The sequence below is a fragment of the Oncorhynchus clarkii genome, chromosome 33, assembly GCF_045791955.1.
Source record: "Oncorhynchus clarkii lewisi isolate Uvic-CL-2024 chromosome 33, UVic_Ocla_1.0, whole genome shotgun sequence".
Lineage (NCBI taxonomy): Eukaryota > Metazoa > Chordata > Actinopteri > Salmoniformes > Salmonidae > Oncorhynchus > Oncorhynchus clarkii.
In genome coordinates this window covers 32,654,146-32,671,622 of record NC_092179.1, presented here as the reverse complement: position 1 = coordinate 32,671,622, position 17,477 = coordinate 32,654,146, and the positions used below count along the sequence as shown (strand labels likewise).

At 45.6% G+C, this 17,477-nt stretch overlaps 2 protein-coding genes across 8 annotated transcripts in view; one reads left to right on the top strand and one right to left on the bottom strand.

The window, feature by feature from the left end:
- Window positions 1-14,430, bottom strand: part of LOC139393292 (decapping mRNA 1B) — a 25,025-nt gene extending 10,595 nt beyond the window's left edge. For 3 of the 7 annotated variants that reach the window (XR_011629766.1, XR_011629769.1, XM_071141813.1), the window contains exons 1-3: window positions 14,027-14,422; window positions 11,120-11,160; window positions 8,996-9,123 (exon numbers count right to left, since the gene is read on the bottom strand). Coding sequence is in view for 2 of the 7 variants with exons in the window: in XM_071141813.1 (XP_070997914.1) it covers window positions 8,996-9,123; window positions 11,120-11,160; window positions 14,027-14,185 (328 nt within the window). In the remaining 5 variants the exon portion in view is untranslated. Of the gene's footprint in view, window positions 1-8,995; window positions 9,124-11,119; window positions 11,161-14,026 lie in introns of all 7 variants that reach the window. The other 4 variants (XR_011629767.1, XM_071141815.1, XR_011629765.1 and 1 more) reach the window with 2 other exon arrangements.
- Window positions 14,431-16,627: 2,197 nt separating this feature from the next.
- The window catches only part of LOC139393293 (calcium channel, voltage-dependent, L type, alpha 1C subunit), a 511,196-nt gene continuing 510,346 nt past the window's right edge, over window positions 16,628-17,477 (top strand). Inside the window, exon 1 of the mRNA XM_071141816.1 lies at window positions 16,628-17,127. Within this exon, the coding sequence (XP_070997917.1) occupies window positions 17,070-17,127 (58 nt within the window). The 5' untranslated portion in view covers window positions 16,628-17,069. The remainder of the gene's footprint in view (window positions 17,128-17,477) is intronic.

Genomic DNA, 17,477 nt, shown 5'->3' with positions numbered 1-17,477 from the left:
GAGAAGGTGCTACATATTAACCCCCCACCGTGGAGAAGGTGCTACATATTAACCCCCACCGTGGAGAAGGTGCTACATATTAACCCCCCACAGTGGAGAAAGTGAGACATATAAACCCCCCACAGTGGAGAAGGTGCTACATATAAACCCCCTCACCGTGGAGAAGGTGCTACATATTAACCCCCCACAGTGGAGAAGGTGCTACATATTAACCCCCCACCGTGGAGAAGGTGCTACATATAAACCCCCCACCGTGGAGAAGGTGCTACATATTAACCCCCCACCGTGGAGAAGGTGCTACATATTAACCCCCCACAGTGGAGAAGGTGCTACATATTAACCCCCCACAGTGGAGAAGGTGAGACATATTAACCCCCCACAGTGGAGAAGGTGCTACATATAAACCCCCCCGACCGTGGAAAAGGTGCTACATATTAACCCCCCACCGTGGAGAAGGTGCTACATATTAACCCCCCACCGTGGAGAAGGTGCTACATATTAACCCCCCACCGTGGAGAAGGTGCTACATATTAACCCCCCACAGTGGAGAAAGTGAGACATATAAACCCCCCACAGTGGAGAAGGTGCTACATATAAACCCCCCACAGTGGAGAAGGTGCTACAAATAAACCCCCCACAGTGGAGAAGGTGAGACATATTAACCCCCCACAGTGGAGAAGGTGCTACATATAAACACCCCACCGTGGAGAAGGTGCTACATATTAACCACCCACAGTGGAGAAGGTGCTACATATAAACCTCCCACAGTGGAGAAGGTGCTACATATAAACCCCCCACAGTGGAGAAGGTGCTACATATAAACCTCCCACAGTGGAGAAGGTGCTACATATAAACCCCCCACAGTGGAGAAGGTGCTACATGTACCCCCCCACAGTGGAGAAGGTGCTACATATTAACCCCCCCACAGTGGAGAAGGTGAGACATATAAACCCCCCACAGTGGAGAAGGTGCTACATATTAACCTCCCACAGTGGAGAAGGTGAGACGTATAAACCTCCCACAGTGGAGAAGGTGCTACATATAAACCCCCCACAGTGGAGAAGGTGAGACATATAAACCCCCCACAGTGGAGAAGGTGCTACATATAAACCCCCCACAGTGGAGAAGCTGAGACATATAAACCCCCCACAGTGGAGAAGGTGCTACATGTAAACCCCCCACAGTGGAGAAGGTGAGACATATAAACCCCCCACAGTGGAGAAGGTGCTACATGTAAACCTCCCACAGTGGAGAAGGTGCTACATATAAACCTCCCACAGTGGAGAAGGTGCTACATATAAACCCCACACAGTGGAGAAGGTGAGACATGTAAACCTCCCACAGTGGAGAAGGTGCTACATATAAACCTCACACAGTGGAGAAGGTGCTACATGTAAACCCCCCACAGTGGAGAAGGTGCTACATATTAACCTCCCACAGTGGAGAAGGTGCTACATATTAACCCCCCCACAGTGGAGAAGGTGCTACATATAAACCCCACACAGTGGAGAAGGTGAGACGTATAAACCCCCCACAGTGGAGAAGGTGCTACATATAAACCCCCCACAGTGGAGAAGGTGAGACATATAAACCCACCACAGTGGAGAAGGTGCTACATATAAACCCCCCACAGTGGAGAAGGTGAGACATATAAACCCCCCACAGTGGAGAAGGTGCTACATATAAACCCCCCACAGTGGAGAAGGTGCTACATATAAACCCCCCACAGTGGAGAAGGTGCTACATATAAACCCCCCACAGTGGAGAAGGTGCTACATATTAACCCCCCACAGTGGAGAAGCTGAGACATATAAACCCCCCACAGTGGAGAAGGTGCTACATGTAAACCCCCCACAGTGGAGAAGGTGAGACATATAAACCCCCCACAGTGGAGAAGGTGCTACATGTAAACCTCCCACAGTGGAGAAGGTGCTACATATAAACCTCCCACAGTGGAGAAGGTGCTACATATAAACCCCACACAGTGGAGAAGGTGAGACATGTAAACCTCCCACAGTGGAGAAGGTGCTACATATAAACCTCACACAGTGGAGAAGGTGAGACATATAAACCCACCACAGTGGAGAAGGTGCTACATATAAACCCCCCACAGTGGAGAAGGTGAGCCATATAAACCCCCCACAGTGGAGAAGGTGCTACATATAAACCCCCCACAGTGGAGAAGGTGCTACATATAAACCCCCCACGGTGGAGAAGGTGCTACATAATAACCCCCCACAGTGGAGAAGGTGAGACATATAAACCCCCCACAGTGGAGAAGGTGCTACATATAAACCCCCCACAGTGGAGAAGGTGCTACATATTAACCCCCCACAGTGGAGAAGGTGCTACATATTAACCCCCCACCGTGGAGAAGGTGCTACATATTAATCCCCCACAGTGGAGAAGGTGAGACATATAAACCCCCCACAGTGGAGAAGGTGAGACATATAAACCCCCCACAGTGGAGAAGGTGCTACATATAAACCCCCCACAGTGGAGAAGGTGCTACATATTAACCCCCCACAGTGGAGAAGGTGCTACATATTAACCCCCCACCGTGGAGAAGTTGCTACATATTAATCCCCCACAGTGGAGAAGGTGATACATATAAACCCCCCACAGTGGAGAAGGTGAGACATATAAACCCCCCACAGTGGAGAAGGTGAGACATATAAACCCCCCACGGTGGAGAAGGTGCTACATATAAACCCCCCACGGTGGAGCAGGTGAGACATATAAACCCCCCACGGTGGAGAAGGTGCTACATATAAACCCCCCACGGTGGAGAAGGTGAGACATATAAACCCCCCACGGTGGAGAAGGTGAGACATATAAACCCCCCACGGTGGAGAAGGTGCTACATATAAACCCCCCACGGTGGAGAAGGTGAGACATAGCACCTTCTCCACTGTGGGAGGTTGATACATATAAACCCCCCACAGTGGAGAAGGTGAGACATATTAACCCCCCCACAGTGGAGAAGGTGCTACATGCAAACCCTTTCTCCTACTGGGACAGCGCTCATCCAGGATGATTCCTCACATCCCCAGGAACGGAAGACATACCGCTAGGTTCCAGGAAGAGGTGGCTGGGCTGTGTTCAGCAGAGCACAACATATTCCACTATTGAGACACAGTGGGATTACCTACAGCCATTATATTAAAATGCACCATCTTTATCAGTCATGACTCATGCCAGACCACGTTAACTTCTTGGAAACTGTGATGACTTTTACCGAGTGGACTATCATGGATGAAATCCAAGATAAAATACTTTTTTTTTTAAAGTCCTGTGTTAAATCTCCTCATGATGTTTAGTTCATGATTCATGACATCGTTTAAGGATGAAATGAAGGTTCTGGGTTCTGTCACCATGACCTCATTACCTTCTTAGTCTAATAACTAGTCAGTGGAGCCAACGTCAATATTACAGACAGATACGTGCTATGAGAAAGCACAACATGTCTCTGTGGCAGTTACCCAGGGTTAGGGGCAGGCTGGGACCCATTCATTAGGTGGTGCAGCAGTGGGAGTTGGAAGCCAGGCCACTACTCTACTCAGCGTGACTGAGACAGGAGCCCCGTTGACAGGCAGACCAGGAACACTTCTCCTGTCACCATCACAGTGAGAACTCAGGCAGCCTCAAATAGGCCGCGTAGGAAGATAACGCTCTGGCACGTCGGTCGGCCCAAGAAAAGAGGACAGGGGGCGAGATAAGAAAGGAGAGAGAAAGGAGGGAAGAGTGAGGTGGGACGACAGGGCGGAGACTGAGGGACTGAAGGCCAGCCGGTAGACTAGAGCATGTTGACTCCTGACTGACAGAGAGACAAGACTACAGTGAGAGAGTAACTGAGTCAGTGAGGACAGCGGGTCTGAGTAGCTGGATCTTAAGGTTGGGGCTGCTACTGTGTCCGTCTGCCTGCCTGCTGCCATCCTGTCTGCCCCCTGAGCTGTGTGCCCTGCACTGCCCTGCCTGCCTGCTGCCATCCTGTCTGCCCCCTGAGCTGGGTACCCTGCCTGCCTGGGCCTGTGGAGAGCCAAGCTAAAGGTCACCGCCTGGAAAAAGGACCAGACAGACACTCCAAGCCCTGGGAAAATTAAGAACAAGCGAGGAGAGAGATCTCTGGAGGAGCAGAGGAGAGACCACTTAGCTTAGTAGCTACAGGGGACTACTCTGGTTAGACTCATATACTACTCTCTCTGGGAAGGACTGAGACATTACCCAGCCTCACACCAGACAGTCTCTCTGAGAAGACAGTACTGTTTGAGGACAGACGGGGACAGGAGACTAGTATCTCAGCAGTACCACAGGACAGACAGGATACTAGTATCTCAGCAGTACCACAGGACAGACAGGAGACTGGTACCTCAGCAGTACCAGAGGACAGACAGACAGGAGACTAGTACCTCAGCAGTACCAGAGGACAGACAGGAGACTAGTACCTCAGCAGTACCAGAGGACAGACAGGAGACTAGTACCTCAGCAGTACCAGAGGACAGACAGGAGACTAGTACCTCAGCAGTACCAGAGGACAGACAGACAGACAGAAGACTAGTATCTCAGCAGTACCAGAGGACAGACAGGAGACTGGTACCTCAGCAGTACCAAAAGAAAAACAGGAGACTGGTACCTCAGCAGTACCAGAGGAAACGTGGTCTAAACGTTGTCCCCTAGTAGCAGCTCCACCACACCACTACTAGACTATCGTCTCAGAGGGACTATGTTGGGCAGGTTGTTCCAGCGTAAACCCAAACATGAGCGTCTTCAAGAGGAGCCGGAGGTTGGGCCAGCCAAGGGGATGCTCATCACAGAGACAGAGATGGAGTACACCTACGTACGACCAGGAGGTAAGGACAACCTCAAAGACTTGTCATATGTCTGTGTCCCAAATGGCACACTATTCCTTATAGAGTGGCCTGGTCCTGGTCACACGTAGTGCACTATAAAAGGGAATAGGGTGCTATTTAGAACACATAGGCTCTGGTCAAACGTAGTGCACTATAAAGGGAATCACTAGCCTACGTCAAACTACTATCCCCCATAGTAGAAAAGTTGACCTATTCTATTGTCAGCTTGTCGAGAAAGAAATATGGCCTATTCCAAACAGACTCTGGGACAGCTGTGGGACGATAGATCCCAGAAATATGGCCTATTCCAAACAGACTCTGGGACAGCTGTGGGACGATAGATCCCAGAAATATGGCCCATTCCAAACAGACTCTGGGACAGCTGTGGGACGATAGATCCCAGAAATATGGCCTATTCCAAACAGACTCTGGGACAGCTGTGGGACGATAGATCCCAGAAATATGGCCCATTCCAAACAGACTCTGGGACAGCTGTGGGACGATAGATCCCAGAAATATGGCCTATTCCAAACAGACTCTGGGACAGCTGTGGGACGATAGATCCCAGATTCATACCACCAGTAGGCCTCGGATACATTAAACCAGTTATTATCAACCATTATTTCTTCCCATTACCAGCGCAGCAACGTGCACAAGGCAGCAGGCTACACACGGATGTTCCTTCCATAATGCAGATAGCGGAGAAAACACTATTGTCAACTGGGCCATGCACATGAGAGCAGCTCCATGTGACAGATATGAAAATATGTGTTAGAACGAGGGGAGATCTAATATGCAACAACTAGCACGGGCTGCTAATATAACCAGGTCTGTGCTTTTGGCTACTGGACAATGAAAGAAAGTTGATATATAAGAATGGCCTCCACAGATGTTGACTAGGCTACTCTGAAGCAAGGTAAGACATGCCTCATGATGTGTTATCAAACACTCAGGTATCAAAACAATGAAGTATATGTTAAGACAATGCATACTGCGCTGAGGAAGACTTCTGTTGACTGTGCATTTTCTGTTTGAGATACTGTATGTTAAGACAATGCATACTGCGCTGAAGAAGACTTCTGTTGACTGTGCATTTTCTGTTTGAGATACTGACAGATTTGTCTGACAGATTTGTATGGTGTGATAAATAAGATAGATAACGAATACTGTACAAACGCCCCAATTTAATTCCACAAAATTATGCAAATTAACCTATAGACCAATAATCACAACCAGTCAAATGTTTTTCTAACAATGAATAGACTTAAAGCATTATTTTGCAATGGGATGTTTTCTTCTCCTCCCAGACAATTGGCCGGCACCAATTTAGTTTATTTAAATATATATATACGATTTTTTTTCGTCCAAAAACCGGTTTTTACCGGCTAACAGGAACCCTTGCTGTCAATGTCACAATGATGTCACAGTTGAGACAACATTCTAAATTGGCCTGGCTGGCTCTTCCACCACTACCCCATAACCAAACACTTGTTTAGTGATAAGATTCTGCGACCTCTCGTGAAAGGTCATGTTGAGGGACGTGTGTTGTTCTAAACATCACATATAAATAACTCAGCTATATTTGTCACCCCCCGTATAGTTGTGTTTGTGTGTAAATGTCTAATAATTAGACCGAGCAGTCCAGCAATATCTTAAAACAAAGCATTCCACCTGCCTGACACTGAGAATGATGTGTGCATCAGTGTGTGTGTGTAGTGTGTCCCACTTATAATGACAGGTTGGTTTGTATCTAACGTAGTAGGCTGGTTGGCTGGCTCTCTGCTGTTGGCAGGACACTTGCGGTAGAAAACCGGCACAGAGGCACTCAAACCCGGGACTACTGCCACAAAAATACCTCTGAACCATATATGGACCTGTGGGGCCACAGCCACTAGACTAGAGACGGCTCCAGGCTCCAGGCTCCTCTCCTCAGGGTACGTGTGTGTCTGCAGCACTGAGTCTCTTTCTCAGCGTGCAACAGACCTGGGTTCAAACACTATTCGAGGTAATTTCAACCACTTTATCTGGGCTCAATAGTCTGTTAACCTAGACAAGCTCTAATTGAATAGTCCCCAAGCTATAAATCCCACCCATCAGGCACTCCAGCCAGGCTAGGGGATACGCTATACGTTTGTGTAGAAAGATTTAAAATAGTGCTTGAACCCAGGTCTGATATGCACTCCGCAAATAGTTCTCATTTAAATGAAGTGCTCCATGATGGGCCAGGATTCCTGGACTACACCACATGGTAGAAAGTTAGCTGCATCTTCAATCTGTTTAAACTATGCTGAACTCTCCAGTAGTATTGACCATGATTCACATCCAAGCTCTTTTTAGAAATGTAAGTTCTGGTCTAATCAAACGTAAATCTCCTGAGACGTGAAGCAGGACTGAAATAAATATGTTCTGGAATGCAAACATCAACATCTACAGGCCTACACCTCCGGCACATAGTTCCCGTGGTGATGTAAACACACCACCTCCGGCACATAGTTCCCGTGGTGATGTAAACACACCTCCTCCGGGAACATGGTTCCCGTGGTGATGTAAACACACCACCTCCGGGAACATGGTTCCCGTGGTGATGTAAACCCACCACCTCCGGGAACATGGTTCCCGTGGTGATGTAAACCCACCACCTCCGGGAACATGGTTCCCGTGGTGATGTAAACCCACCACCTAAGGGAACAAAGTTCCTATGGTGATGTAAACACACCACCTCCGGGAACATAGTTCCCGTGGTGATGTAAACACACCACCTCCGGGAACATAGTTCCCGTGGTGATGTAAACACACCACCTCCGGGAACATAGTTCCCGTGGTGATGTAAACACACCACCTCCGGGAACATAGTTCCCGTGGTGATGTAAACCCACCACCTCCGGCACATAGTTCCCGTGGTGATGTAAACACACCACCTCCGGCACATAGTTCCCGTGGTGATGTAAACACACCACCTCCGGGAACATAGTTCCTGTGGTGATGTAAACACACCACCTCCGGGAACATAGTTCCTGTGGTGATGTAAACACACCACCTCCGGCACATAGTTCCTGTGGTGATGTAAACACACCACCTCCGGGAACATAGTTCCTGTGGTGATGTCAACACACCTCCGGCACATAGTTCCCGTGGTGATGTAAACCCACCACCTCCGGCACATAGTTCCCGTGGTGATGTAAACACACCACCTCCGGCACATAGTTCCCGTGGTGATGTAAACACACCACCTCCGGGAACATAGTTCCTGTGGTGATGTAAACACACCACCTCCGGCACATAGTTCCTGTGGTGATGTAAACACACCACCTCCGGGAACATAGTTCCTGTGGTGATGTCAACACACCTCCGGCACATAAGCGGTACAAGACCCGAGGGGGTTGGAAGCAGTTCGTTGACGCCTTCATATGTTTCACAAGGTATTGAAATGCCCAGTACTGGGTAGGTAGGCTGAATAGTGCAGGGGACTTACAGCGAGGCCTGGTACTATGTAGGGAGGGTTAACAGCCCTGGTACTATGTGGGTAGACTGAATAGTGCAGGGGACTTACAGCGAGCCCAGGTTCTGAGTAGGTAGGGTTGACAGCCCTGGTACTATGTGGGTAGGGTTAATAGTGCAGGGGACTTACAACGAGCCCAGGTTCTGAGTAGGTAGGGTTAACAGTCCAGGAACTATGTAGGTAGGCTGAATAGTGCAGGGGACTTACAGCGAGCCCAGGTTCTGACTAGGTAGGGTTAACAGCCCTGGTACTATGTGGGTAGGGTTAATAGTGCAGGGGACTTACAGCGAGCCCAGGTTCTGACTAGGTAGGGTTAACAGCCCTGGTACTATGTGGGTAGGCTGAATAGTGCAGGGGACTTACAGCGAGCCCAGGTTCTGACTAGGTAGGGTTGACAGCCCTGGTACTATGTGGGTAGGGTTAATAGTGCAGGGGACTTACAGCGAGCCCAGGTTCTGAGTAGGTAGGGTTGACAGCCCTGGTTCTATGTAGGTAGGCTGAATAGTGCAGGGGACTTACAGCGAGCCCAGGTTCTGACTAGGTAGGGTTAACAGCCCTGGTACTATGTGGGTAGACTGAATAGTGCAGGGGACTTACAGCGAGCCCTGGTTCTATGTAGGTAGGCTGAATAGTGCAGGGGACTTACAGCGAGCGTTCCTGTAGAGCAGGAACGGATCCTGCAGCTGGAAGTCCAGGTCTTTAGTGATGGGTTCAGTCAGGTTCTCCATACTCAGCCTGTTCATTATGGTGAAGCCGTGTCTGGGAGATGCTAGCCTGAGGACAAACAGGAAGGCATGAAGAGAAAGAGTTAACCTCTACAGGATCAGTGTCCATAAACCGGGACAGTTGTTACTCAATAGGCGATAAGGTGACTAGACTTTCCGGGACATAGACATGTCTTATATGGGCAGAAAGCCTCAGTTCTTGTTAATCTAACTGCAGTGTCCAATTTACAGTAGCTATTACAGAAAAAAAATACCATGCTATTGTTGGAGCATAGTGCACAACAACAAAACACTTATCACAGCAACTGGTTTGATACATTCACCTCTGAAGGTAAATAATGTACTGATCTGCTCTGATTTGTCATTCTGAGGGGCCCAGATATAAAATGTAGTGTAGTTTAAATACATTTGTATATTAAAACGTAGGAACTGGCTTTACAGCTGTCTCTGGCTCCACACCTAGCCATCTAGATGTCTTTCTAATGTGGTTAATCTTTATTTAACTAGGCAAGTCAGTTAAGAACAAAATCTTATTTTCAAAGACGGGCCTAGAAACAGTGGTTTAAATGCCTTGTTCAGGGGAAGAATGACAGATTTTTACCTTGTCAGCTCGGGGATTTGATCTTGCAAACTTTGGGTTACTACTCCAACGCTCTAACCACTAGGCTACCTGCCGCCCCATTAGCTTTCTGTAGGGAAGCTAATGATCCATCATGTATGACATTCCTGGGTGTGTAAACTTGTATTTTTTATTAGCATAGCATTTTTGTATGTTCTTTATAGTTATGTACTTGAAAATGTATAAATTGACCAATGTGGCACATTTGGCTCCTGGCTGACTTGATGCAAAAGGTTGTGTAGTGAGGTAATTCTTCACTGGGCCAGTCTAAATTACACCTAGGCTCCTATGTTAATGTCTGGCCTTTCTCTCGCATTTCAAAGATGGAACAAAACAATTATAGAAAAACGCATGTTTTTCTGGTCCTTAATTAAGGGACTTGACATTACACAGGCCTTATACCAGAGTTAATATTAAAGTACACAGGAGGGAGGTACTTTACATTACACAGGCCTTATACCAGAGTTAATATTAAAGTACACAGGAGGGAGGTACTTTACATTACATACAAGTTGAATAACCAGTGTAACGCGCTAACAGACTGGAAACGAACTGGTGACTACATGCACGCATCCGAGTTTGTGTATTTTCTTAGGAGAACAAGAACGACAGTGGTAATGTATGTACAAGTAGTCCTACAAGGAAACAGAAAGGTTCTACATGTTCAAGTAGTCCTACAAGGAAACAGAAAGGTTCTACATGTTCAAGTAGTCCTACAAGGAAACAGAAAGGTTCTACATGTCCAAGTAGTCCTACAAGAAAACAGAAAGGTTCTACATGTTCAAGTAGTCCTACAAGGAAACAGAAAGGTTCTACATGTTCAAGTAGTCCTACAAGGAAACAGAAAGGTTCTACATGTCCAAGTAGTCCTACAAGGAAACAGAAAGGTTCTACATGTCCAAGTAGTCCTACAAGGAAACAGAAAGGTTCTACATGTCCAAGTAGGCCCACAAGAAAACAGAAAGGTTCTACATGTTCAAGTAGTCCTACAAGGAAACAGAAAGGTGTTACATATTCAAGTAGGCCTAACAGAAAACAGAATGGTGCTACATGTTTACGTCCTATTTCCTGGGTGGGATAGGGTGTGTGGAAGTAATCATGGCTCTTCGAGGCTACAGACCATAATAGTCTACTCAGTGATACCCAATCTGTTCAAAGGGAGGGCTGACGTAGCTAACCCACTAAGCCCATTACATTTAACCTGATGGAGGCAGGCTTCTCAGCTCACAGCTGAAGTACACACAGAGTCCGGTCCCAAAATGGCACCCTATTCCCTATATAGTGCACTACACATTTGACTATGGGCCCTGGTCCAACCATAAAGGGTATAGGGTGCCATTTGGGATGCACCCCCACTAACATTCAAAGCTCAGGGGGAAGTACATAGAGACAGTAATTAGCTGGCATCGTAAAAGACCCATCATACCTTGTATAGACAAACAGGGTCCCCTCCACGTCAGTCTTCTCCTGCAAAACAACATACAGTAACTGATTCGGGTTGAGTTCATGAAAAGGGATTTGCTTGAACAGAGTCTTCATCGATCTCTCCTTAACATTCACAGCAAACTGTTACGTAGGCTGTGAGATATGAGGGTTTATGAAGCAAACTGTTACGTAGGCTGTGGGATATGAGGGTTATGAAGCAAACTGTTACGTAGGCTGTGAGATATGAGGGTTTATGAAGCAAACTGTTACGTAGGCTGTGGGATATGAGTTATGAAGCCAACTGTTACGTAGGCTGTGGGATATGAGGGTTATGAAGCAAACTGTTACGTAGGCTGTGGGATATGAGGGTTATGAAGCAAACTGTTACGTAGGCTGTGGGATATGAGGGTTATGAAGCAAACTGTTACGTAGGCTGTGGGATATGAGGGTTATGAAGCAAACTGTTACATAGGCTGTGGGATATGAGGGTTATGAAGCAAACTGTTACGTAGGCTGTGGGATATGAGGGTTATGAAGCAAACTGTTACGTAGGCTTTGGGATATGAGGGTTATGAAGCAAACTGTTACGTAGGCTGTGGGATATGAGGGTTATGAAGCAAACTTCTACCGGTGCCATGGTTTTACATCACTGACTATTTGGACCAATCATTATTTTGGGGTGCTCCTACACCTGAATATTTTATTCATTTATTTGTGAAAGGGGAGGGGTTCACCACCGTCACCCCCACCCTCAGAACCAAGTGGGCAATTCCACGATAACAGAATGATTCCGAGAGACAGATTTTTCACTTTAAAATGTAAGCCAAACAAAAAAACAACTAATGACAGCAAAGTTAAACCACACAACTCTACACACAAGCACAAAGAAAACACATTTACTTAAAGGAACAGATGTTAAGTTGGGTAACAGAATGACTGCACAAACAGCACAAACCGTCGTTCTGTTAATGTCACCAAACGTTGTACCTTTCATCAAGTAAATGTGTTATTGTCAAATATTCTTAAAAATCATCCTCATACATAGAGTTGTATGGTTTAACTTTGCAATCATTCGTTTTTGTGTGGCCCGATGTGAAACGGCTAGCTAGTTAGTGGTGGTGCGCGCTAATAGTGTTTCAGTCGGTGACGTCACTCGCTCTGAGACCTAGAAGTAGTTGTTCCCCTTGCTCTGCAAGGCCCGCGGCTTTTGTGGAGCGATGGGTAACGATGCTTTGTGAGTGACTGGTTGATGTGTGCAGAGGGTCCCTGGTTCGGGGCGAGGAGAGGGACGGAAGCTATACTGTTACATTTGTTTGGTGCACAATTTTTAAGTGATAAAAATCAGTCTCAACATCATTGTGTTACCTTGGAATTGACAGAATCCAGAAGCAAACACACCAGATTTGGTTCCAGGTGGCTGATATTCACTGACCTAGTTAGCTACCATGTCAACATTCAGTCTGAAAACTGTCAGCTGTTTACAAACTAGTAGCAATGTGATAAATACTCTTGTCCACCACATCTAACAATAATAACTAGCTGGAGGGCAATGTGTACTATGTGTGCGTTTGAGTTGTTGACCATGAGTATGACGCATTTCCATAGGAACCTCTGACTACATTTTGGATCAAGCATAAATTGGCTTTAACATGCACAATAACGTGCCAAATCTGTGATTTAGCTCTTTTTGTAGGGTAAACATTAGAATAAGTTGCCTCAAGGTGGTAATATCTCTCTAGGAGCTGATCCATCGTCAGTATTGTGAAATAGTTATAAATGTTAAGGAAATGATTGAATGGAGAAAGCTGAGCTCCCTTTCCATCCTATCAGTATAGACACATGCTCAAACATGCACTTAAAGACTATTTATGTTTGATCCGGTTAATGTGGACGGAGGCTTCGAATGGAGGGTGAGATGCAATTGTGGAGCCTCCAGACAAATTAAGCTCCATACGTTGCAATAATGTGGAGGGCTGCATACATCTCAACATTGACATGATTGGTTGATGTAGGTGGGGGCGGGAGTTCCTGTATAAAACACAAACTAACTTGACAACAGCTCTGCAAAGCGCATGTTGCGTTGACTTCTGCAGAGGCCGCACAACAGTAAATGCTGTATGGCCACTACAGACGTCGGATTGACAATGCTGAGCCTTTTAGCGACCTCTCTACATGGTGTTTTAGGAAAGATGCATCTTGAAAACACTTAATCCTCAACTCCATCGCTATCGGCCTTAACGGTAGTAAATTAAGAGAGTTGCTGTGCGAAACTCGATAATTTGTGAGTCACAAACCGATTCTGACAAAACGCTTGCTGAGCTGTCTCGTGTGAGTTTGAATCAGTGCTTCGTGGGCGATATGCCGCCTTCAAAACAACTAGGAACTCGGAAAATAAAATTAGAAACTTTCGGACTGGGAAAAATCGATTTGAACGGTCATCCAACTCGAACTCCGGCCTAAAAAAAATCACTGACATGATTTGACCTTGTATTTTTCAGAGTTCCCAGTTTGAAACGCGACATATTCATCAGCGACATCTCGAATGCAGATAGTGGGTCTGGCATTATTGCCAAGTTAACGTGTCAGTCGGAACTAGATCATGTCCGACTCGTTAATAGGTTGGTTATACACGTGCCGCGTCCAACCAGTTAGCAAGTCGGACATTTGAGTTTCCTAGTTCCGACTGGGACGTGAAAGCGATATAGGGTGATGTTAGCTAGCTAGCTTTCTAGCTTCTTGGAATAATAGCTATGGCTAGCCACATCTCCCAAAACCACGTGAATTCAACCTGGCAAACTAGTTTATAATGTGGCATCCATATCAGTCCGCTAAGATGTTACTTAACATGCAACTTTGTTGAAAAGAGAAGGGAGCGCGAACAGAGCAGCGGTAGCATCCCTTAACTCACCCATTCATTTGATCGGTTGTTGAAAGTATACAACGCCACTTGACTCGCCACATCTACAATGTTGTTGATGTAAGGATCTTGTCTTTGCAGGGCTGCGAGACTAATGTCCAAACCTTTAGCAGTGAGACAGGTGTTTCCACCCGATGAGCTTGCCGTCATTGTTCTCCTTGAGCTAGCTAGCTAGTGATGCTAACTGGCGCGTTATCACGGGTGAAGGAATCTGTGACCGTTCCAAAGTAAAACGAAAACTATTGAAACTATCCCCGTTACAATACACTGTTATGAATTAAAATATTTAAAATGAGTCATTAAAGAGAACATATAAGTGAATTGTAACTGTTCGGTACACCATCAACAGCTCACTTGACAGCAGCCATGTTTCGTCGAACAGATTGTAAACAATTAGGCATGATGAGTTGAGCGTAGATGGCTATAAGGAACGTTAATCAATCTCGAGAAATAGATTGACCGCTTCATCAGGCCGAAGCAGATGATGATGAAGGATGTTTATTGGCCAAGCATGTTACACCAAAATTATGACTTTCACATCTTGTTAGAATCCATCGTTGAATCCATTGAATTCCATTTTGTCCTGAAATGTTATTGAAGGTTTACTTCAACGTCACTTTTATATCGGTCTGAAAATTCAGATTCGTTATTTTGTTAATTAGTCGAGTTAATACGTTGTTTAGCAGATACTTACAATTTGGCGCATATCATAGACTTGAAAATATCTGCTGCACAAATTGATGGAAAAAACCTATGCAGTCTGCAATGGTGGCTCTAGAGGGCGCTACTTCCTTTGAAAAACGTTGTATTTTTTATTTACCCCAATGCTGCCGCCTTTTTCTTGGGTACGGAGCTAGGCTATATTTAGTGTGTAATATCAATGACAAGCGATTCAACACTTAGTTCTATATGTTTCTATGGATAGATTGTGATTCTGGCCGTGCCAGGGTTATTGATAGCCTATAGTGACTAAAGGTTTCACCTGCTATAGGTGTGCGCAGTGAACAGCCATAGCACCATAAACAGTAGCATACCAGGCAGCCCTCGACATATCTTCATTACGCTGGATTTGTGTTTTACCTAGTAGCCTACACAACTAGTATTTGTCCAAAATTCATAAGCACAATGACTGTTTTCGGACACCTTTTGTGCTAGAAAGCTATATGTTCTAATTAAACTCATCCCCCAAACAGAATTTAGGTGACCTGCAAACTTATTTCCTTCATCTCATCTAACAATTCTTCAGACACAGTCAGAGATCCATTAGGAGTGAGTATGGCCCGGTGTCTGTGACTGATGGTTGGTGGGAGATGAGAGGAGGGATAGGATGGGATGGGATGGGGAGTTGGTTCTCAGAACCAGTAGGGCCCTGTGTCACAGAAGGGACAATAACTAATATGGCAAACACAGCACAGCAGCATCCAGTCTGCCTCCCACGTGACAAACGACTTAGGGAATAGAGTTCTATTTTGGACAAAACCAGAGTACTCTATCCCCATCCTTAGTTCCCACGACCTGCACTAAAATGCCACTCCCTCTATCTGGCTCGTTTTAAACACAACGCCAAGTTGACCTAGGACATTTATAGACTGAGGTCGATTATGTAATAGTTTCTCTAAACGGAACAATCTTTTGAGGACTCAAGGATTTTTCATTGCAGTGTTCTGCTGTGGTCATTATCAGGGTAGGACCCTGAAAGTCGTTCTCGACGTGAATGAGATGGGGTTGCATATACTGTAGGCTATAGCCTGTCTTATTTTCAATTTGAATATCGACATAACCTATTTGTTTCTGGCCTATAGGGATTCACTTGAAATGGTGGTTGTATCTGTGTAACACGTTCGTGCCGAATCAAATTGAGCATGTTTTGCGTTTCCATCTGGGTGGAAACATTACGCATATTTTGGCCACGTTTGACGCGCGTAAAATCGAGGTCTTGGAAATCAAAATGTAGCCGACTAAGGTGTAAACTTAATTATCTTCCATCGGCTTCCCATAAATGTGTATATTAAGCCACTAAGGCATTCAAAAAAACGGCATGTTTACAAACTGGTTAGCCTGCTATTGTCAGTGATACAGGTCTCACGTTTGGGATTGAATCCATCCAGATATAATTCAAGTCAGGTTTAACTGATTTCCTCCTTCCTTGTTACATCCTCCAGAAATCAAAGCACAAGCCCGATCTGACTTCACTGTGATTATTTAGCTCCCTCTCCAGAGATAGCAAGTCTGGAAAATCATGGACGGTTTACTCTGTTTTCTAACGTTGTAACAGGCTAACATCTGGAACCAGTCAGATCGTCTACAGGGGAGGGGGCTTGGTCGTCACCCCCCTCTCTCTTGTGCGCTCTCCCTCTCTTTCCTCTCACCAGACAATATCACTGCAGAAAGGTACAAGCGGCCGCTCTCCACAGGGCTATTGAACAACTCCCGTTTCGTACGATTTTGGCCTGGAATTGATGACAGAAAGTATCTGTAAATGAGGCACGCCACGTGTATTTGCCTGTTTTTTGGACAGCATTTGGTGGAATCGATTCTATTGGAAGATTTAACCCTGTGTGAGCAGCAGTTCTGGAATATAGATCTTTTTTTTTTTTGCGCTGAGAGCTTGAATCTTTGCTTCTATTCCTTTTACGGCATCAGTGGCAGCGCGCGGGGTTTGGTGTCATTGGTCCGGCTTTTGATGTACCCTATTTAAAACATCTGCGGGCAAATTGATAGGATTTTGATTCATAGGTAGGCTAACAGCAAATGGTGCTAGTGCCATGTTTCTTAGGTAGGGCCCGGATGTTCCGAGGATGCACTGGTTCGTCTTCTTAGGTGGTTCAAGCGAATATCTATTTATGTGTTCCAACTCCAGAATGGGGATCAGGTAATATTTACTGAAACGCAACAAAAAAAGGAATATCGAAAGCTGTCCGGGCGTTATTCTTTTTTTTATTTTCCTTCTCTTTGGTTTCTTTTTTTTCTTCCTCTCTACTCCTTTTTACAACCCTTTTCTCCATTCACCTACGGATAAAGCTGGACCATATTTATGGTAAATGAAAGCAAAAACATGTACATACCAGAGGACACCCTTGAGAACCATCAAGGTAATGTCTTTTTTTTTTGATATTCAGTTGTTTTCAAGCTGTGTGTGTGTCTGTGTTGTTGGGGGAGATGCATTATATTTATTCTGGTATGGGTTGGAGACGGAATGTCTTGTTACTTTCTCTTTTAAACAGATGGACATATGACACAAACCATAACGGGTTATTGGAAGTGTCAATGCGTTTTCACAGTTTTATCTGCATACATTCAGGCAGCCGTAGTTAGGTTAGCCTAGCAGCAACAGATCATCATTATTATTAGCCGACAGGTAACCAACGGACTAACACATGATCGCACCCCTATTGGATAAATATGGTTTCACACATGCATTTTACCCTAATGCCAATGTTGT